This window comes from Rhinopithecus bieti, unplaced genomic scaffold (assembly GCF_001698545.2).
Source record: "Rhinopithecus bieti isolate Rb0 unplaced genomic scaffold, ASM169854v2 scaffold_19546, whole genome shotgun sequence".
Classification (NCBI taxonomy): domain Eukaryota; kingdom Metazoa; phylum Chordata; class Mammalia; order Primates; family Cercopithecidae; genus Rhinopithecus; species Rhinopithecus bieti.
The window spans coordinates 275974-298957 of NW_016809475.1; the positions used below are offsets into that span (position 1 = coordinate 275974).

The window sequence follows — 22984 nt, forward strand, 5'->3', positions numbered from 1 at the left end:
AAAAAAAAAAAAAAAAAAAAAAAAAGATTAAGTAATGTTTTTTATAAACTCATTACCAGAGAAAAGATAGGATTTCCATCTCGTTTCTGGTCAGACGCATCCCCATCTTGGGACAGGAAATTGAAGTAAAAGAAAAAATATTTACCTTTCTGTCATGCTGGGCCTTTTCTTCTTTTCCTTCTTTGGATCCAGGCCAATTGTATCAGAGCTCACACCCTGAGTCAGTCAAGGAAATAGCCCCAAAGCTGACTGAGGCCCCTTGCCAGGACAGGTGAAACCACAGTTTCTAGTGTTTAAAAGTAAGCCAGCTGTTTACCCTGGAGTGTCTGTTTTCTAAACTACCTTCTTTGACATGACATATGTGAAGGCAGAGAGGGCAGAGGGATGTGAAAGGGTTCAGAGATCATGAGGAAATAATAACTCTCTGTCACAAATGACTGAAACGACTGTTCGGAGTGTCCCAGCCAGTGGAGCAGTAGTTTCAAAACAAGAAAAGTCATCTGTGTTATGGAAAGCTGGACTCACACAAACAGTTGTCCTGCTGTTGTAAAAATCTGATTTCCTCATTACGTTCTCTTTTATTTCATTATATTACACTACCTACCTATGTTCTTGCAAAGCAGGACTAAACAAGTGAAGCTTTAGACAGAAACTGAACTAAATGCATGAAAGCTCCAATACTGCCAGAGATAAAGGTTAAACGAAGAGAGATAAAGACTCACCTGGTACTCAGGTCGCTGCCCCCACCTGCCATCTTCCCACCTTAGGCGCTGCCTGGGTCTCAGAGCCTGGCCTATGAGCTCCCCAGTCGGCCCAGCCTGCGTGCAGTGTGGCTGCCCAGACCCAGAGCAGGAAGTCGGCCGACACACTGACTCACCCTCACAGGTTTCTGCCAAAATGGGGAAAAGAGAAGTGAAAGTATTTATTGAACCTCCTGCTCGGCTACAGACACTGTGTTTCTCCTCCTTTTTCACTCCAAGGGGTTCTCAGCTTTTCTGAATTGTGGCAGAGGGTTGGAGGAGAGGCCTGACAAGCAGCAAGACCTGCAGGACCAGGGAAGGAGGAAATTAACCCAGTTAGTTTGATGGTCAGAGGGGTATTTAACAATGGTAGTGCGGTAGCATTGGTTAAATGTCAAGGATCCTACAGGGAAATTTCCCTTAGAGGCTAAAAAGCAAAGTGAGGCTTGTTGTAGAATTGGGGGTGTATTTAGTTATGGGCCTTTTAATGGGAGGGCCTTGGGACTTGAGGCATTGTAAGGAGTTGCAGGAGGTTTGAAATAATTTGTTGGCCTGATTGGCCCTGGAAGTGAGATAGTCACTAACCGGGGTGTCAGCTTTTTTTAAAAAGGAAGCTCCTTTTTGGAGTTTATAAAAGGTCGTGAAGGGGTGTAGGAAGGGCTGTGTAAGCTGAGGACGACAGTGACAAGCACATCAGCATTCTGGAGCAAAGGAAGGGTTAGCTTGAAGCAAAAGGGATGGTGTAGGGTTTAGAGAGCATTTGTGTTTGAGAGCAGTGAGGAGTGGTTGTATTGGTAAGGTTCATGTGATTAGGGAATTTATACTGAAAGAAACAAACAAAAAGAGAAAAAAGGTTATTTGGGTAGGAGTAAAGTCCTGGAAAGTTCACTGAAGCCACAGGTCTCATAGAGCAGTAAGGAGCTGGTCAGGATGTATAATGGGAGCTTCATAAGGATACCACTGAAGGTCTATAACAAGGTTGTTTAGGAAGCAATGAAAATTTGGGAGAGAAAGAGACATAAGTGGCTTATGTGGATTTTTCCTCCTTTTCCTCTGGGACTTGGGTGAGGTGAAGGCAAGTGGATCCTGTGGAAATACAAGAGAAGGCTGAAGGGGTTTTAGAATTGGTTGTTTGGGTATGTGGTGAAGGGAAGTCTGTTTTCTTGAGAGAAGTATAATGAAACCAGTTAGGGAGTCCCTGGAGTTTTGCTGCTGTGCGTGTGGTAAGGATGATCTGGTAAAGTCCCTTCCATTTAGGTGTAAGAGGGGAATTGGGGGTAGGATTGGGATTTTTTACCATAACCCAGTCTCCTGGCTGTAAGAAGGGATTAGAGGAGTTGGCGATGGGTTGTGGCAGGTATTGTCAGCCTATGCCTAAATGAAATGGCAGATGGTATGTAGAAGAGGGGAAACAAGAGGGGTTGGTGGAGGTGGAGCTTGACCCTGAGGTGGAGCAGAAGGGGCGAGTGGTCTCCCATACGTGAGTTTAAAGGGGCTGAGCATAAAGGTTTACATGAGAGCGCTCAAATTTTTAGGAGGGCTAAAGGCAAAAGTGTAATCCAGCCTTTATGTGTTTGGAGTGAGTACCTGGTGAGGGTGTTTTTCAAGATGCCATTTTTTTTTTAACCTTTCCTGAAGATTGAGGTCGACAGGGGATGTTCAGCTTTCAGATAATTTGTAGGGCTTGTGCAAGCGTTTGAGTCATTTGAGAAATGAATTTAGGACCATTATTAGATTGAAAAGAAAGAGGCACCTTGAACCTGGGGATGATTTCTGTTATTTAATTTGGAGGTGACAATAAAATTTCATTTGTTGGTTGTGGGAAAAGCCTTGACCCATCCTGAAAAGGTATTAACCAGAACTAAAAGAAATTAAACTTTTTTTTACTTGGTGCATATGGGTAAAATTAATTTGCCATTCCTGTTCTGGAAGGTGTTCCCTGGCTTGATGGGTTGGGAAAGAAGGGGGTCTAGTGTTGGAGTGGGGTGGAGCTTTTTGGCAAACAGAGCATTGATGGGAAATGGCTTTTAACTGTTCCTTTATATCTGGGATTAGGTGTGTATGGGAACTTAAGAAATGTTGTAGAGGGGAATGGCTAGTGTGGAAGAGGAAAGAAACATGAAGAGTGGCTCAACAGTTAAAGACAGGTTTATTATGGAGAATAAACCTGAGAGGGGATTCTGGTCAATTTTTTTTGGTCAGGAGCATTTTCTCTTACAGACTAAGGGTATCTAAGGGTTTAGGAAGTGGGGAGCTTATGGCAGGCTCGGAATGTTTCCATGTGAGAAAAAGTTTATTATAGGGTTGGAATGTCTCTGGTCAGAGGGGAGGTTATCTTGGGGTTGGCGTGTTTCTGGTTGGAGGGAGGTGGCTTATCTTAGGGTTGGAATGTTTCTGGTTATGCTGACATTAGCCATTAGGCTGATGTTTTTGGGCTGGATTTAGGTGGTTTTTTAATTAAGGTGAACTTAAAATTGTGGTGTTTGTCCAAGATGGTGATGTTCTTGCTCTGTCACATGGCTCCTCTGAGTCTTAGCTTCTCTTTGAGCCCCAACTGCTGGACTGAAAAAGAATGATTCTCTGCAGGTTCACCATCTTTCACATTCTGGAGATTCCTGATGGCATCTTCCTGTGTTCACCAGTGGGTCCCTGTTAGCACAAATACCGGCTGTCATCCGATATTTGGAACCAGGCAGCTCCATGTTGGATGCACCCTACAAGGGTGGAACTGCAGGGTCCCTGCAGCCCAACAATGTTGGGCTGGGCACCACCAGGAGTGGAGGGAACCTGGAGGCTGGGGCTGGAGGCAGCAAAGGCTTCAATAAAACACGCAGTCTTTTAACAAGTCCTCACTCCTAATATTTCTGCAAACCTCCATGTGTCTATTACTTTCAGCACAGTAAGCTGGAAAATATGGTCCCTGAACTATCCTAAATCTTAGGACTGCCAGGTGATGCATGTGTGGTGAGAGAAGGAGAGTACCTGGTGGCCCACCCAGATGGCCTCCACCAGCACCTTGTGGGCAGCAGCTTTCATTTCTTTGGGCTGGAAAGTGGGTGTTCCTATGAAGAGCAGGGTCCCTGGCAAGGACCTCAGTGTTGCTGAACAAAGGAAGAGTGGGGTGGAAAGTGTAACTTCATGAAGATTTAGTGATTATGAGACAGGAAATACAGTTCTAGCAAAGGCCAATGCCCATCTAGCAAAGGCCAATGCCCATCTGCCAACCATGGTCTGGAAGAGATGTGCAGGGAAGGGGTGGAGTGTGCCTTTCTACAGGTGCTCCGCCTGGAAATGTGGGTGGTAGACAGCTGACTGGACCACTAGGGGGGTTCTCTCAGGGCACCTTTTCCTAGCAAGGGCTGAGAAAATCCTGTTTTGAGGATGAGGTGGGTCTTCTTAGATGGTCAGTCATAACAGATCTGGTCTAGAAGAAATAAAAAATAAAGTCTAATGAGTTCTCGCCAGGACCAAGTGGGTCTCTGGAGCTGGTGGGACAGCCCTGTGCATTTTTCATAACTGGTGCACATGTTTTTCATGGGTACAAATGCTGTGCCCAGGGAACAGGCTGGCATCCTACAGGCTCCCAGCCCACTAGCACAGGACTACCTGGTCTGGCCAGGTCATGAAATGGCCCTGGGAACCAGGCTTTGCTGGGAATCTTGTGTCTCACCTAGGGGTGAGGTTTTCAGGGCCAGGTGGACTGTAAAACTGTCAGGTGGAACAGGTTATGGGGAGCAGGTGGCCTCCAGGGCCTTCCGGTCCAATGTCTTTCTGGACAACATACTGACACAGTTGTGCTGGTTCCCAAAACAATGACATTGAAGTTGAAAACTCATCCATCTCATCTGCTACCGATGCATTTTCTTGATGTATAGGGGAATAAAGGGTAAGTTCCCTGACAGATCCATTTCTGCAGCTACTAGCCAGTTGAGAATGGCCAGTGGACTCAGTCTAGTAGGTGACACTCTCCTTTCCAGAGAGAATTGGAGACCCCTCTGCACATAACATCTATGGCCTATTACATCCTCTCTCATGAATAATTCTAGAGGGTGTTCAGTCCATTGAATGTGGAGGCATGGAAGTGAGGGGCTCACATTTATCCCAGAGCGCCTGGGTCCAGGCTCAGCTGTGATGACATGATGACAATAATGATATTCTTGAGTTGTGCTTGTAAAGAATCCAGAATTGGAAATTGGGTCCTTCCCCACTGGGGGACATGAGGAAGTGGGGCCAGGATTTACATTTATCATTCAGACCAATGGCACATGCAGGAAACCCCAGGAGTCATATTTTGTATTTCCTGAATAAGCACAAACAAAAAGCACCAGCCAGCTCCTGCACCATGCACTTCTGGCACATGTACTGACCACCATGGGACGTTACAAACAACATCTAAGGAGCAGACATGTCCCACTGGCATGCAGAGTGCACCAGCCATGGGCACATCCCATTCTCTGAGACCCAGCAAGAGTGGAAAACCACAGAGACACCAGAGAGAGCCAGAAGTGGCGGCCACATCATTATAAGGCCAAGACTCGAGGTCCTAAGATCTCAAGGCGAGGGTCCTGCATCCTCCTCCCCACCCAGACTCAGGCAACTGTGGATGAACCCTCTGGAGGATGAGGTGAACAGGAGATGGAAAGTGGTCCTACCCACCTTACTGGCAGCTCTGGCAGGATGCAGTTAAATATGCAACCAAATGTCTCAGCAGAGGAGTCACCTGCTTCCCTGAACAGGCCACACCCTAGTTTCCTGCTTAATATTGGTGGGGACACAATACACAACTCAAGACTGTGCTGTCCTTGTATGAACTGGTGTAGACTCTTTCAGTCGCACACACCATGGGGTTTGGTGGAAAATGTGAATGAAGATTTCAGGAGAGAAGTATCTCGGTATTGATGTAATGTAGCAAGAGGTGGTTTCATGTCAGATGAAAAATTTCAGCCCAGAGGATCTGAATAGAAGTGATAGCAGAAGGTGGGAAGGCACCTGGTTACGTACATTGATCTGTAGCACCCGGTGTCCAGTCTGCATCTAGAGTGACTACATTGGCAGCTAATTGCCAACTCTAGCTTGGATCAGAACAGGAAGAGCTTTTGTTCTGGCAAGTGATTTCTTTGTTTAAGTTCAAGCTACACTCTAGTTCTTGTCTGCAGTGGGCAAAGCTCCATCCTATGTTCAGACTGATTTCATTTTACTCCAGGCATCAGTCAGAGACTTGGGAAGGTTCATACACATTATTTGAGTTCCTTTCTATGACTTTTTGCCTTCTGGGATTTTCCCTTCATTCCCCAGGAAGCCTGGTTGCTCTGGGCTCTTCCCCATGGCTCGGCCAACCACAAAGAAGATAGGCTTTCTATCAAAGCTTTGGTTGTCCCACACAAAACTGTTGCTGCTCTTAGGGACAGGCAATAAAAAACAGGAAGTGCCTCTCTGAGTTTCATTTACCTTGCAGAGGCCTCAAGCCATTATTTTTCGATTACTGTCCAGAGTTTCTAGCTGTCATCTGCAAGAAGACTGGATGCTCAGGAGTTTTCTCCTAAATATCAGAAGCAGAACTCCCTGCTTCTCACTCCTAAGAAATGACCCAGCCCTGCCCCCTCCCACACTCAGGCCTGGTCCTGGGGGCACCAGAAGTTCTCTAGAGAGACTCCCCTGGGTCCACTGCCCACCCAAGAGAAGAGATACCACTAAACATAGCATCAAACAGGAAGAACACATTCCTTATGAGATACACAACTCAGAATTACGTATACTCTGTACTTTTGTGCTCATAGTAGTTGACTTATTTCAGTAAACAAAATAAGAAAACAAATAATACCCCTGGGGAAAAGGCATGGACATTCTAGAATTTCATTGGAGTTAATTACAGACCATCTATATAGATGAGACATATAGGCTCTTGCAGAGGAGACTAAGTGTATTTTTTGTCTTTGTTACAGAAGGAGATTGAGTGATGGTATCGAATCCTGTGCTGGTTTCAGGAACTTACTGAAGCAGCCACCTCTTTCCAAGGGATGCAGGCCCTGGCCTTCCCTCTGCCGCCTTCCTGCTGTGACTTCCCTGAGCATCTAATTAGGGAATAAATGGCACCCTACTGGGTATATGTGAGAGTTGGGTGTCATAGGAAACAGTCATGACAACTTTAGTTCCTGGGCTCCAATTCCAGAGTTTTGTGAAGCCTTCCAGGGCCACCTACCCTTCTTCCCGGTGGAATGTGCTTCTCCCAGCTCAGCAGAGCAGGGTGTGTGCTGACGCCCAGGACTCACCATGGTAGATCCCAGCTGAGAGGTCATTACCGAGAGCTCATGACCTCCCAGCTCAAGACAATTAGAGCACCAGGTCCTGGAAGCTCCCAGAGACATGGCACACTCCCCCAGGGTAGGAACCCACCCAGGATCCAGCGTCTCTTTGAATGCGGGTGTACTGGATTGACACCATGACAGTATAGCCCCTGTCCTTGTTCTTGGTTGTCCAGTGGTGTAAGGCAGACCCCCTTCCTTCTAGAACAGTGACCAACTCAGACTTTGCCTCTGCAGCACAGGGCAATAGGGAAACAGTTACCTGGTCCCATGGACCCAAGGAACTCAGCAGCCCCCAACTCTGCGGCCTCTCTGGCCTGGAATTGTCCCTATTCCTCCATTAGACAGCAGTGGTCCAGGCCTTGAGTGTCCCAGGTGGGTTCCCTTGGTCAGCTATGATTTTCTTGGCTGTTCAGCCTCCTCCATCCCCCTTTCCTAACAGTTCCCGGTTCCCTTGGGTGAAGGAGCTCTCCTTTCTGGGCGCAAGAATGAGGGGATGTTAAACACAGTGCTGGCCCTTGAGCAGGCCAGGTCAGCCAGATCTGTTTGGTGGGAGTTGGGCTCTTGAGTGAAGTATTGTGAGGAGTTGTTTGTTTGTTTTAAAAAAGAAAAAAAAAAAGATTGGTAAAATTATTAACATCCTTAAGGACATAGCTGCATCATTCCTGGTGCTCAATGCCTGGAATCACTCTGATTCCTACCTTTTTCCAGGGCTATTTGCCAGCTCAGTACCCCTGCCTTCCAGTCCTTTCTGTGAGGCACTGTGTATTTCATCATCAAAGTCACTTTTTGTCTAACCTAGATAAATTGGGTTTCTCTTGACCCAACTGATGGCAAAGAGCCTGAATTGATACAAGGGTGTTCGTGTTAATCTTAGATTTGTTTATTTATTACTTATGTATTGCATGCAAGGCCAGAAGCTTTCTAAGTGAATAATAAATATTAACTTATTAATCTTCACAATAATCCAGAGAGTTACCTCCATTTTGCAGATTAAACAGTGCAGGGGAAGGAAGAATAGCTTGCCCATGCACACACTGCCAACAAGTAGACACGTGCAGGAGCTGAGCTTCTACCTACATGGGCTACATTCAGAGTCTGTGCTCTTAAATGCTAGCCTACACTGCCTGTCAGTACAAGTTAGTGTTGCTTACAAGACAAAAATCACTAACTAGCCAATAACAATTCAGTCTGGATGAAAAAAATGAAAGGTATGGCAATGATGATGTACAGCTGTATTTATTGATGTGACAATGTCCATTGTATATTATTAAGTGAAAAAAATTGATAAGCATTTTTTATTTATTAAGATGGTATACCCACTGTCTCCCTACTCCCTGACTCCCAAACATACACACATTACAAAGCCTAGAATCACATTCATCAGAATGTCAACCATGGTGATTCTCCTAACCTGGGGAGGCCCACCAAGCTCTGGGTTTCTTAGTGCTGTAAATATGAGCTACAATAGCATGGAGCATGGAGGTGGCCACGGAAGTGGGAGAGTGAAGGGAAGAAGTGTCTCCTGAATAAAGCTTGGCTTGTTTTCAGATAAAAGGTCTTCCAGGTAATAAATGTTGTCTGGAACAGCCCTCAGGAGGAGAGGTGAGAGTCTGTATGGGATGGTGTCACCTCCAGTATCCTCCCATGTGATCACACTTACTCTTCCCTGGCTGATGAGGTACTCAGGGTTGTCATTCATGATGATTGAATTTCCTTTTGAGGATTTGTCTTTGGGCAGATGAGGGAGGCTCAGAGAAAAGCCCCTCCCTGCATGTGCTGTGCCCAGGTGACCTCATTTTGAAGTCAGTGGCAAACCAGTGGCATATTTTGGGGTGTTATTTGCTGAATGCCTTCAGCATCCACTAAGCCAGTCAATTGTTTCCATTTGTTTCCTGAATAGCAAACACTTCCTTGAAATTCTTCTCAAACTCAGCCTCCAGTCTAAGTCCCATTTGGCCAAAATCCTTGTACTGAAAAAATAATAAAGACAAAAACAACGCGCCTCATCATTAGCGTCGCCAGACACCTTTCAGCTGAGAATGATCAGGACCCTTGTCTTTAAAACAAAAAAAGTACTGTAAGTCGATAATTTATAATGGTATGTATTTTGGAGTACAAAGTAATGTTGTGATATATGACTGCTATGCGAAATAATTAAATCAAACTAATTAACATATTCATCACCTCAAATAGTTATCATTTTGTTTCAGTGAGTACATTTGAAATGTACTCTCTGAACAATGTTGAAGTGTGAAATACACTATTGTTAAGTAGAACTCTTATCTTAAACACCCTAAGTTACATTAACCAGGTTAAACTGAAAACTCATGCAACTAACGGTAACATAAATCGTTGTTTTTCCACCCAGATGACTTTCTTATTAACGGCCAGAAAGTGAAATCCGTTTCTACAGGTTGGGGATTTTTACTTATGGCTTTGGGGTTGCTTCATTTCCGTGGGTTAGAAAAGTAATCTATGCATCTTTCACAATTCAGATAGTGGAGGGGTAATAGGTAAGAAATCACTGATCTGGTTCCTTTCTTCCGCGCATTCTACTCCTGATCCTAATCCGTGTTGTAAACCCATACAGTCTATCACACATGGCCAAAGGAATCTGGAGGGTCTGGGAATTTCGGGGATTGGGGGGGCAGAGTTAAGAAAGCACAATACCATTTTAAGATGAATATCTCTTCTCTTTTAATGAGTGCCTGCCCAGCAGGGCCAGGACTCAATTGCTCTCTCTGAGCTCCTTGTTTCCTCATGGGGGCAGGTTGGGGGAGGAACTCTCAGGGATGTGGTCTGGTTGCAGGGACACCTTTGGCCTTCATGTTTCCTTTTGCTTAAAGAAGACTTAAGTTCTGGACTGAAAACCAATCCAATCACTGTCCAGAGCCCCTTGCTTCTGTGGCAAGCTTATTTTAGGATGAAGGGGGGAAACTAATTTTTTCTAGGCACGAAAAATTGGGGGAAGGATGAAGAAATGAAATGGAAGCCAGAAAGAGCGCTCCTTGTAGAGGCCCTGTGGTTCCTGGGAAGATTGAGGGCCGATGTCGTACAAACGCCTTCACTGGGGGTAATGTGCTTCTTCAAAGGTTTTCTTTGATTTTATCCAACCCAATGGGTCCTTCCAGGGCTTGACACGCCCTCCCTTCCATCGATTGACAAAATACCAACTGGACAAAGCTAAAAGGCGTTCAAGGCATTGCCCATCTGGTGGTTCCCAAAAAATCCCACGCAGGAAACCCACACACACGTGAACATTGTAGCAGCCGTGTTGCTCTTGCCCGGGTGGAATTAAAGATCTACAAATCTCACGAGGGGCCCATTTCAGGGGGTCGGGTAACTGTCATGGGCCAGCCTGGTAATCAAAGGTTGCCTTGTTTTTTATTTACATAATAACTAGTAAGAATCCTTGGGGCAAAAAAGGAGCTCTTCAGGAAACAGCAATTAGCTCAGAGGACGACCCTCACATTTCTTGCAAAAGAAAGAGCCGTAAATGAAAAAGCCAGCCTTGGAGAGAAATGAGCCCAATGCATGAGACCGGAGCAACACGGATCCACACCCTTCTTGCCCCACTAAGTTTTTTCTACATGTTGGTCTGGAAACCAGCATGACATGGTGAGGTTATTTTCTGTGGGCACAAGTTGGGGGTCTTCCTATTCCCAGTGTGATTGAGTGTGGGCTTGGAAGGAGCAGGCCTTCCTTTTGGTGCATTCTTTTCCTGACCCTGCGCTTGTTCCATGTGCCTCACGTGTGGGGAAAGGGAGAAGGGCCTTGGGGGTTGCATTGACTTACAACTGTTCCCGTGCGGACACATCTCCTCTCCCAGGGACCTCAGATTCCCTGAACAACACTGTTGGGCCTTCCCCCTTGAAGAACTCCCTTCCCATCATGGCAGAAGATGCAACTCACGGGGTCTCCCTGAGGAGAGCATTGGGGACCTGGGTGAGACCCAGAGGGCAGGGGACCCCTGGGAAAGGCCATATTCCTGTGGTGCCCAACTGTCTTTCCTTCAGGAATGGCCTGGATGGGGGCTCAAGTCAGGGGGAAGGGAACCCATTCTCCAGAGTAATGCAGATTCCACACATGGATCTCAGCCTTGCTTGTCCCTCACATCCAGTGTAGAGCAGGCCGGGAAGCCCTGAGGAAGGTGGTTCAGTGAGTTGGAGGACCTTCTCCCTTTACCCCTGTCCTGAAGACTGCTGGGAGCACAAGCAGCCCCTGCCCTGCCCAGCGCTTTTTGAGTTTTCCAGAACTGGGCTATTCCACTTCAGGGACTTGGGGCACTCCCATCAGCCCCCAATTAGACCGTGCCCTGCCTGGTTTCTTGTTATGAATCAGCTCAACAAAATAAACATTGGTGTTTCTTTTTTCCTCAATCCTGGGGACAAGGAACCTTCCCGCAAAACTTGGGAAGGAAAGGAAATCATACAGTTATGTAGCAAAGGGTCCCCAGCACTGGGCTCAGCATATCAAGGCAGGCGGGTCCCTGAGAAGAGCCACAAGAGAACCATGAAACTCGCTGGGCTGCCCAGGTCTTCTGATCACCAGGGCTGGGTTTCCAGTACCGACAAACTGCTCCTTCCGATCTAGACACAAGTGGGCGCTCGCTGGGGAAGAGTGCGGCCATGCAGGCGGAGGGGTCCCTTTAAAAGGAGGAGAGGAGAGGGCCGCCCTCTGTCACTCACTCTCAGGGTTCCCCACAGGGCGATGTCGACAGTCTCATAGGACTTTCTTGAACAAGTGTCACAACAGAACAGCTCCTCCGTGCCGGCACGTCATCACATCATCCAAGTTTTCTCTAGAAAGGTAAAACAGTAGTCCATCGTCACGGGACCCGACAAGATTCAGGAAGGGCCCCCCCTCTTGGCCATCTAGAGCACAAACCTGCTAATTGTGAGCCCTGCTTGGTTTGGACAGGCCGTACGCTTCTCCCCTGGATATCTGAAGGGAAAAAGCATGGCGTGGGAGATTTCAGAACAAATCCCTGCAGTCTGCAGTGAAGTTTTTAGCGGCAGGGGATATGTGGTCCAGAATAAAACGGTTTTCTTATAAAACCAAAGGTTGTAACGCAGAAAGACTAGCAACAAAGCAAGATGGTGATTTTATAGGAATCTGAATAATTGTATTATGCTGCAGATAAAACCAGGTTTTGAAATAAAGTGTTAAATCCATTTGCCTATGCCACAAATCAACTGGTGAAAAGGAGACTCAGAAAATTACATATGATAGAATAAGCCTCTGAGATATCATCACATGCCGTATTCTTGGCCATAAGTTCCCCATGAGTTGAAGAGAGGGCCTAGTTAGGGGTTCCTAGACTGTAGGTTTTGTGCCTGGAGGGCTCTACGCCGACCTCTGAGGGGGAAGGACTGTGGGTACAGATGCCCATGTGGGCCACAGGGAGCACAGAGCTCTTCGGCTCTGGGAGCCTGGCAGATGATCTCCCATGACTTAGCTAACCTGGATTGTAAGGTGCGAAGGTGCCATCTCTAATGGCCAAGGACAGTGGTAACAGTATCATACAGTGTTGAAGATGGAGGCCCTCTCCTCATTTCCTGGGCCCATAAAAGAGCTGGTGCTTTGTTCTATAAAAAGAATGGGAAATCAACTAATTCTCCATTTCTCACCAGTCTCAATATATGAGACCTTCAGCCAGATTTAATTTGATGTGGGGAAGTTAAAATATGACAGCATTTGCATCCATGTGTTGTGGAGCAAATCCCAGTCATTAAAAACCAACAGAATTTATAGGGCAAATATAGAGACCAATACATAGAGGCTGTATTGTAGACAAATGCATGTGTATTCATGACAAAGAACTGGTCTGTGACTGAGCCCTTTGTCGTTCAACGGAAAAGTGCTGTAAGGACTAAAATTAGAGTTCAATATTATGTGCAGCCTGGACATCTGGTAACACTGGGAGGGCCTAGACTGGTCTATCTACAAGTTCTCGCCTGGCTCTGCTCCTGCAGATAAGGTTTCCTACCAACACTTCTGATCAAGAGGACTGCTTGCACCTTCTGCTTATTTTTGAAGAGCTGATTTCAATTCCCTGCCAGTCATGGAATTATTCAAACCAGCCAATCACACTCTTCCTCTGGAAGCAGGGAACAGCCCACCCTCCACAGCCACTGACTGTTTCCTCTGCTCCTGAGCGCAGCCCCCATGTGGCCCTGTGTGGTGTGGGATGCCTGCCCTCCTCCACCGGACTACTGAGTAAATGTGACTCATAAACTGCTGTCAATCTCATCTGTCCGGTGTCAGATGTTGTGTGTTCCACCATCTCCAAAACCCTAGGGTGGGAATGAAATACCAAATGTTTAAATATGTCGAATCCTTAATCTTTTTTAAAAATTGTTATTTCAATAGTTTTGGGGGAACAGGTGGTTTTTGGTTACATGGATAATTTTTTTAGTGGTGGTTTCTGAGATTTTGGTACACTCATCACAAGAGCAGTGTACACTGTACCCAATGTGTAGTCTTTTAACCCCCACCCTCCTTCCACCCTTCCCTCTCAGTCCCCAAGGCCCATTGTATCATCCTTATGCCTTTGCATCCTCATAGCTTAGCTCCAACTTATAAGTGAGAACATACGTTGTTTGGTTTTCCATTCCTGAGTTATTTCACTTAGGATAATGGTCTCCAACTCCATCCAGGTTGCTGTGAATGTCATTATTGCATTCCTTTTTATACTTGAGTAGTATTCCACGGTATGTGTGCGTGTGTGTGTGATCATTCAGGAGAAGATTATTTAATTTCCTTGTACGTGCATGGTTTTGAGGGTTCCTTTTGGACCTGATTTCCAATTTTATTCCACTGTGGTCTGAGAGAGTACTTACTATAATTTCAATTTTCTTAAATTTGTTGAGACTTGTTATGTGGTCTGTCATATGGTCTATCTTGGAGAATGTTCCACATACTGATGAAAAGAATGTATATTCTGCAGTTGTTGGGTAGAATGTTCTGCAAATATCTGTTAAGTCCACTTGTTCTAGTGTACAGTTTAAGCCCATTGTTTCTTGGTTGACTATCTAGATATCTTGATGACCTGTCTAGTGCTGTCAGCGGAGTACTGAAGTCCCCCAATATCATTCTGTTGCCATCTATCTCATTTCTTAGGTCTAATAGTAATTGTTTTTTTGTTTTGAGATGGAGCCTCGCTCTGTCGCCCAGGCTGGAGTGCAGTGACGCAATCTCGGCTCAGTGCAAGCTCCACCTCCTGGGTTCACACCATTCTCCTGCCTCAGCCTCCTGAGTAGCTGGGAGTACAGGTGCCCACCACCACACCCAGCTAATTTCTTTTTTTTTTTTTGTATTTTTAGTGAAGATGGGGTTTCACTGCATTAGCCAGGATGGTCTTGATCTCCTGACCTTGTGATCTGCCCACCTTGGCCTCCCAAAGTGAGTAATTGTTTTATAAATTTGGGAACTCCACTATTAGGTGCATATATATTTAGGATTGTGATAGTATCCTGTTGGACTAGTCCTTTTATCATTATATAATGTCGCTCTTTGTCTTTTTTAACTGTTGTTGCTTTAAAGTCTGCTTTGTATGATGTAAGAACACCGACTCCTGCTCACTTTTGGTGTCCATTTGCGTGGAATATCTTTTTTCACCCCTTTGCCTTAAGTTTATGTGCGTCCTTATGTGTTAGGTGAGTCTCTTGAAGATAGCAGGTATGTGCCTGGTAAATTCCTATCCTTTCTGCCATTCTGTATCTTTTAAGTGAAGAATTTAGGCCAGTTACATTCAACATTAGTACTGAGATGTGAGATACTATTCTATTCATTGTGCTAGTTGTTGCCTGAATACCTTATTTTTTTAATTGTGTTATTTTTTAATAAGCCCTGTGATATTTATGCTTTAGGGGGTTCTATTTTGGTATATTTTAATGTATTGTTTTAAGATTTATAACTCCTTTTAGCAGTTCTTGTAGCACTGGCTTGGTAGTGTTGAATTCTCTCAGCATTTGTTTGTCTGAAAAAGACTTTAACTTTCCTTCGTTTATGAAGCTTAGTTTCTTGGATACAAAAATTCTTGGCTGATAATCATTTTGTTTAAGGAGGCTAAAGATAGGATCCCAATCCCTTCTAGCTTGTAGGGTTTCTGCTGAGAAATCTGCTGTTAATCTGATAAGTTTTCCTTTGTAGTTTAGCTGATGTTTTTGCCTCATAGATTCTTTCCTTCATCTTGACTTTAGATAACCTGATGACTCTTTGCCTGAGTGATTATCTTTTTGTGATGAATTTTCCAAATGTTCTTTGAGCTTCTTGCATTTGGATGTCTAACTCTCTAGAAAGGCCAGCAATGTTTTCTTTGATTATTCCCTCAAATATGTTTTCCAAACTTTCAGATTTCTTGCTGAAGAACACCAATTATTCTTAGGTTTGGTCATTTATCATAATCCTAAACTTCGTGGAGGCTTTGTTCATTTTTTCAAAAGTTCTTTTTTCTTTGTTGGATTGGGTTGAGAGCCTTGTCTTTGAGTCCTGTAGTTCATTCTTCTACTTGTTCTAGTCTATTGTTGAAACTTTCCAGTGTATTTTGTGTTTCTCTAAGTATGTCTTTCTCTTCCAGAAGTTGTGACTGATTTTTATTTACAATATCTATTTCTCTGGAGATTTTTCATCCGTATCCTGTATTATTATTTTAATTCCTTTAAGTTGGTTTACACCTTTGTCTGGTGCGTCCTTGAGTAGCTTAATAATTGACCTTCTGAATTCTTTTTCTGGCAATTCAGAGATTTCTTCTTGGTTTGGATCCATTGTTGGTGAGCTAACATGATCTTTTGGGCATGTTATAGAACCTTGTTTCGTCATTATCAGAATTGTTTTTCTGGTTCCTTCTCATTTGGGTAGACTATGTTAGAGGAAAGATCTGAAACTAAAGTGCTGCTGTTCAGATTCTCTTGTCCCACAGGGTGATCCCTTGATCTGGTGCTCTCCCCCTTCTCCTATGGATGGGGCTTCCTGAGCGCCAAACTGCTGTGATTGTTATTGCTCTTCTGTTATTGTTATTGTTATTGCTCTTCTGGGTCTAGCCAACCAGAAGAACTACTGGGCTCTGGGCTGGTACTGGGGAGTATCTGCAAAGGGTCCTGTGATGTGATCTGTCTTCAGTTCTCCCAATCATGGGTACCAGCACCTGCTCCAGTGGAGGCAGCAGGGGAGTGAAGTGGATTCTGTAAGAGTCCTTGGTTGTAGTTTTGTTTAGTACGCTGGTTTTCTCAAAGGCTGGTTATGCTAGCAGTGAAGTTGCTACTTGGACAGACTCAGGACCTCTGGTTACCCAGGATGTTACAGGCAGTATAATTAGCTGTTGTTTTCTCCTTCCTGGAGCAAGATGGTTCTGTTATGAGTGGCTGTAATGACTTGAGTTGGCTGGCTTTCAGCCAGGAGGTGGCACTTTCAAGAGACCATCAGCTGCAAGTAATATGAGGGAGATACAAGCTTGACCTAGGTTCACTAGATAAGTATTCGGGTTTCTCAGGTGATGGGTGAGGTCATAGAGCTCCCATGAGTCCATGTCTTTTGTCTTCAGCTACAGGGGCAGGTAGAGAAAGACCATCAGCTGGGGGCAGGGTTAGGTGTGTCTGAGCTCAGATTCTGAGACAGGGCTTGCTGCGGCCACTGTGGGGGATGAGGTGGGTCGCTCGCAGGCTAATGGAGTTATATTCCAGAGGGGATTACCACTGCCTCTGCTGCTTCATACAGTTCACCAGATAAGTGAGGGAAGCCAGCAGTGACAGGCTTCACCCAGCACCCAGGCAGCCAGCAAGGCCAGTCTCATGCCCACTATGGTGCCCAACAGCCAAGAGAGCCAAATTTATATCCAGGCCTCCTTTGCCTGGAGCTAAGATCTTGCCCCAGGAATAAGCGTCCCACTCAGAAAGCAAGCAGGGCTTTCAGGTCTCACCCCTCCCTGCCTGCCATGGCTTCTGTGTTTATATCTGTACTTCAGGTTCACACGCCCAGATTCTGACCAGGAAAATTTGTGCTTGGTCAAAATTATCACAAAGTTCAGCTGGAAGCCTCCTTCTCCCCATGGCTCTCCCCAAATTGTACTGGCTGCCCTCCGCAAGGACTCCTGTGAGATAAAGTCAGAAATGGCTTCCCTGGGGACCGAAGTGCCTATAGGGGTCCTTGGGGAAGGCACCTCTTCCTGATGCTTATTCTACTTTTACATTTCACCCGGCTCTCTAAATTCATTTCAGCTCTAGGTTAGGTGAAATCCTTCTCCTGTGATCCAGATTTCCAGGTTCCCCAGTGAGGATATGTGTCCAGAGGTGGACTTTTTCCCTCTCACACTTTGAGAACTCACAGTTTTTCGGCTGTCTCACAGAGTTTGCAGTGCCAAGCCACTTCTTTTAAAGGGTGTGTGACTTCCTTCAGTTTTGCTGGTATATTCCTGCAGTGGTTCTTGGAGCAAAAGTTCACAATGTGAGTCTCAACATGCTGTTCTGTCCATCCGAGTACGAGATGCAAGTTAGTCCTGCCTCCTATCTGCCATTTTGTTCTCCAAACCCATATCTTTTCAAGAAGAGATTTGATTTCTCTGGTTTTTTTGTTGTTGACCTGGCTGTACATTAGACTCATCTCAGGAGAGTATGTAAAATGTTAATGTCCTGAACCCAACACCAGAGATTCTGAATCACTGGGTTAGGGTTGAGGCACAGACACTGGTATTCTTTAGGTGACAGAATAGGCAATTCTATATATCAGAATTGGTACATCTGGGGGTCTTAAAAAAATCCTAATGTTCAAGTCATACATAGTCCAGAATGATTAAATTAGAATTTTCCCAGAAGTCGGATCCAGGAAACAATATTCTTTTAAAGTTCTTCAAGTGATTCCAGGCTGCAGGACAACATGAGATTCAACCTGAGCAAAGTCTGGTTATGGAGGCATGGGGATATAACAAGTCAATGTTGTTACTGGCCTTGGAAAAATTATTAACAGTGACCATACCTTTGCTGGAACTGTTTCCCTCTTCTCCCCACACATATCTGGCTGTGGGCTGTGAAACCTAAACTTCCATGCCTAGTCCATCCAAAATCAACCACACAAACACTGACTTCCAGGGCTGTTTTAACTGTTGAAAAGTCCCTCAGTTGGCCAGACATCAAAATCAGTGTGGATAAGACCTAAATCTTGTTGGAGGATTGCTTTGGAGGTAAAGTGCATATAAAACTTCTTGAGCATCCCTCCTCTGTTAAGTATCACGTGTCAGTGCTATTGCATGATATTCTATGTGAGTGCTGTCCCCCAGAGTTGTGCAAGAAGGTGACCCTGCCTAAAACAGACATCTCATTGCAATGAAAAGAATCAAACCATGATTTCATTTAGAGAAGGAACTCATCCATGATTTTGGCAGAACTCAAAACAGGCAGTCATATAGCAAGCAGAGAATGGATGGGGGCCATGGGATCAGAAGGTTTGCTTAGTACTGAGCACCAGATAAGCAGTCGAGTTAAAATGCCTCAGGATTTGCTAGGTCATGCTGGTTTCAGTCCTAACCAGCTCAGCATGCTAATGGCTTACCTGAGACCATCCATAGGAGCTCTGTAAAGGACCCCTCACCCTGTATATACTCCTTTATAGGGCTAATGGCAGGATCCACACCTTGAACATAATAGCCCAACCTGGCCTGTTCCTTCTGGCTGATGCTTATGACCATCTTCAGCTCTACCTGCAACTTGGAGTGCATTTTGGGGACTTTCCCTTTCACCCACACCCCTTACTTGAAAATGCTGTTATCCTTTCACATTTGCTCCTTTCCCCTACTCACCAGGCCAGCCCTACCCATTACCACTTCAAGCTCTGTCTCAAGAGACTTCAGTGGTCTAGAGCTCAGCCTCCTACACACACTTTCCAGGGGAAATAAGGAAATAAGGACATTGGAAGGTTTCTACTGAAACAGATGGAAAGGGTGCTTTCACACTGAGACATCCAAGGCCCAGGCTCATCTACCTGGCTTGGGTGATGCATCTGGCATTCTTTGGTCATCACACACAGCAGCATACTCCAACTGAGACTGAACATGCTTCAGGGAACAGCAGTCATGACACAGAACATATCCCTGGAGAAAGGAGTGGAATATTCTGGGGTCATAGCTCAGAATTTGTACTTACACAAGGGTCCACCGAGGTATTGTTGTGAGACTTCAGTATTCTCTGTTGAAAAAACAGAAAGATTGATTTACGATATTGAATGTAATGTTTCCATCTATCACTTGTTTAAATTTAAATAGTCATCTTTGAAGGGATTCAGGAACCAGTTGTAAAAAAATAATTGGGAAGAGAAGAAGACGAGAAGACCTGCAGACTGGGATGGCTCCAGTGGTTTAAGTTTCTAAGTAAGCAAACTGAAACCTGATATAAACAGTAAAATGAAACTAGAGACTTTACCAACTAGAATCTGCCATCTAACCTCTAATTATCATCTTTCCATGATAACCCAATAAATTTAGTTTTTCTGACTTACTCCTTTATTGGCCTCACTGTCTGGGCTGCTGCAGCAGAGCTCTCTGAACCTCTCCTTGTTCTGAGTGCTGCCCAATTCATGAATCACTCTTTGCTCAAATAAATGCTATAAATTTTATTTTGTCTAAAGTTTTATTTTTTTAAACAGCCTTCCCTTTACCTCATATCTTATTTTTGGGGCCTATATATCTACTGAGAGAATAAAAAGTGCCCAAGTACTACTGTTCAGCCCAATGCAAGTTCCATTCCCTGCAGGGAGTCTGGACCTAGTTTGCATAGGCCAATTCAGAGAAACTACTTGTCCTCTTACTCCAAGGGGCCCTCAGGCATATTTCCTAAATTTGGCCTTTGTGTCATCCCACCCAGAGGAGTTGCAATAATAATCAGGCTGAGGACTTATCCCCCACAGCCTCCTGGGATCACAGGGCCCAGAGTCCTGGAGGCTATGCAGTATCCCAGAGAAGAAGAACACTGCTTTTTGCAGCTCCCCTAGGAACACAGCCCTGGTGATAAAATGCCTCCAAGGTCCTCTGTGCTGTAGCACTTTTTCCTGAAAGTCTCCCACTCTCCCTTCTATCCAAATCACAAAAAGATGTCAGGTTGACTGACTTTTCAGAGGTAACCCACTATATTTATTTAGATGGCTTTTGGATATCCATTGCATGACTTGGCATCCTTCCCTTCTGGGATACAGGCAGCTTTAGCTTCTATCTGTAGCCCAGGGAACAGAGGCCATAAACAAGTGTGATTCAAAGGACAAGCACTTGAGAGGTGACCTTGTCACTGAATGCCTCTCTGACTGGCCTAGAATCTCCAACCCAACCCAGTTGTAATTCATCCATGTTGACAATAAATTATTATTATTATTATTATTATTTTTTTTTTGAGACAGAGTCTCGCTCTGTCACCCAGGCTGGAGTGCTGTGGCCAGATCTCAGCTCACTGCAAGCTCCGCCTCCCGGGTTCACGCCATTCTCCTGCCTCAGCCTCCCGGGTAGCTGGGACTACATACAGGTGCCCGCCACCTCGCCCGGCTAGTTTTTTGTATTTTAGTAGTTTTTTTGTTTTTTAGCGCTAGACAGAGGGGACTTTCACCGTGCTTAGCCAGGATGCGTATCGATCTCCTGACCTCGTGCTCGCCGTCTCGCCTCCCAACAGTGCTGGGATTACAGCTTGAGCCACTGCGCCCGGCCGCACCAAAAATTTAAAAACATTTTTTTTTTTTTTTGAGACAGAGTCTCACTCTGTCACCTAGGCTGGAGTGCTATTATGAAATCACAGCTCACTACAGCTTTGACCTCCCAGGCTCAAGTGATCTTCCCACCTCAGTCTCCTGTGTAGGTGGGACTACAGGTGTACACCATAATGCCGGAGTAATTTTTTTTTTTTTTTTTGGTAGAGATGGTATCTCACTATGTTGTTCATGTTGGTCTCAAATTCCTGGGCTTAAATGATATTCCCATCTCAGCCTCTCAAAATGCTGGCATTATAGGCTTAGGTGACAATGCTTGGCCGAAATCATTTTTGAGTTCAATCTTCTGTAATGGTCATTGGCATTTCGTAGGTACTTGATAATCATATGTTGAATGGGTGAATAAATGAATATTTTTTCACTTAGAAATTATGGGAGGCCCTCAAGCAAACATTAGCATACAATGATTATTCTGGGTGAGTGTATCAGATTGTTTTACAATACCTCAGCTGCGACCAAAAGGTTTATGTGGCCCTTGTCATGAGCTAAGATGCCATCATGTGGCACTGGTAGTGACACTGAAATTTCTCAAAGCCAAATGGCTCTGCCAGAAGCTCTGAGAGGCACAGAGGACCCATGGAGTTCATAATGGATCGTGGATCTGCCACTTAAGGGACGTTCTGTTCTCCCCCGTGAGGAGACACAACATGTAGAGGCAACTGCAGCTTGTTGCTGCTAAGTGTTGAACCCCAGAAGATGGGGAGAGTTGGTTAGTTGGAAATGTCCAGCTCATTTGGGTCATCCAGGCTGAGTTACTCCTGGCACCTGGGGAAAGGTAGAGATGCTGGTCTTTAGTGTACTCACTGAATAGGTGACATAATAGTTTCCCTTTGGGAAACCCAGTGGATGAAATATCTCAGTGGCTGAGAATTCAAATCAGCCAGTATATCTGATAATATAAATGCCTGAATCCCAGGTTCCCAGTGGAATATGAAGCCCAGTGGCTAGCTATGTGTGAGCTGTTTTAGAAGTCTGTGAATGTCTTGAATGCGCATTTCTACCTGAAGTGCATAAGGATGATATTTTTCTCTTCCCCCTCCTCAGGTTCTCATTCAAACCCAGTCTTGGAAAAATCATCACCTTGTCCTGAATCTACACTGCACTTAATCTATTTGTTTGTTGAGTTCTTCAAGAGAGGGAAAAATCACTTTCACAGATAAAAAGCAGGTCTGCACAGTCCCTCTGGTAGAGCCAAAGAGGTGGCATCAACATAAAAGATTTTCCTGGTCAGCCCCTCCTATAAAATACATTTGCCTCTGGAGATCTTTGTCCTCGGTGGCACCATTGTGGTAACAGGAAATAATTTCATCTTGAGAAGACATTCTGTGTGTCTGTGTGTACATTTTTTTGGAAGGTGAAAGAGAATGTGAAGGATCAGAAAAGAAATATTCTTTTTGTTGCCTATTTCATGAAATGATATATGGTTTCATGCATGTCTCAAATGGATGTGAGCAAACATCCGCTCCATCCTATTTCACTAAAGTTAGAAAATAGTAACTTCAATGAAAAAAATCTGAATTTTGAGTTGAAGATGATCCTCTCACCTTATTATGAAATATTTTATGTATCCCATGACCATGCTTGACTTTCCAACTTTGACACCCTTAAAACATCTGCATCTATTGCTAAAACACATCCAGGAGGTCCATTTTGATGGCTCCTTATCATCTTCATATGAAATGATTGATCCAAAGAGGACCTAGCTTTATATACATTTAGCATTGAAATTAGCAACTCTGAAGGAATACATGCAAAGTGTATTTTAAGGTGGGTAGTGATGGTGAAAGCTTAATTATATTTACCCATTTCAGACCCCATAAAATAAGATTTTGTGCATGTTAAATCAGTTATGTGACATGAAGCTGTAGAAAGCTATGTAATAATCACCTTTTTTTTCCTGGAATATATTCTTGGAGGATTAGGCAGAAATCCATTCTGAAAGACAAAAAGATTCAGGTACATAGTCAGCCTTGTTTCTGTTTTGTGAGTCTGGCATTTCCAACCTCCTCCCAAATATTTCTACCTGAGTGTTCCACTGCCAGCTCAAACCCAAGGTGTCTAATGAGAAACCATCTCCCTCTCTTCACCTGTGCTTCTTCTAGACTTCAATCAATAGAAACCAGAAAAGCATCTTCAGGACAATTTTCCCTTCTCTTGTGCTTCTTTCCTAAATCCTAAGAGGTTTTCCTTCACAATCCCATA

At 44.7% G+C, this 22984-nt stretch overlaps 1 protein-coding gene across 3 annotated transcripts in view; it reads right to left on the reverse strand.

Moving 5' to 3' along the window:
• The window catches only part of SP140 (SP140 nuclear body protein), a 158450-nt gene that overhangs the window by 66220 nt on the left and 69246 nt on the right, over nucleotides 1-22984 (reverse strand). For all 3 annotated transcript variants that reach the window (XM_017889515.1, XM_017889513.1, XM_017889514.1), the window contains 2 exons: nucleotides 22670-22717; nucleotides 19180-19221 (listed from right to left, as the gene is read on the reverse strand). In XM_017889515.1, coding sequence (XP_017745004.1) covers nucleotides 19180-19221; nucleotides 22670-22717 — 90 coding nt within the window. The remainder of the gene's footprint in view (nucleotides 1-19179; nucleotides 19222-22669; nucleotides 22718-22984) is intronic.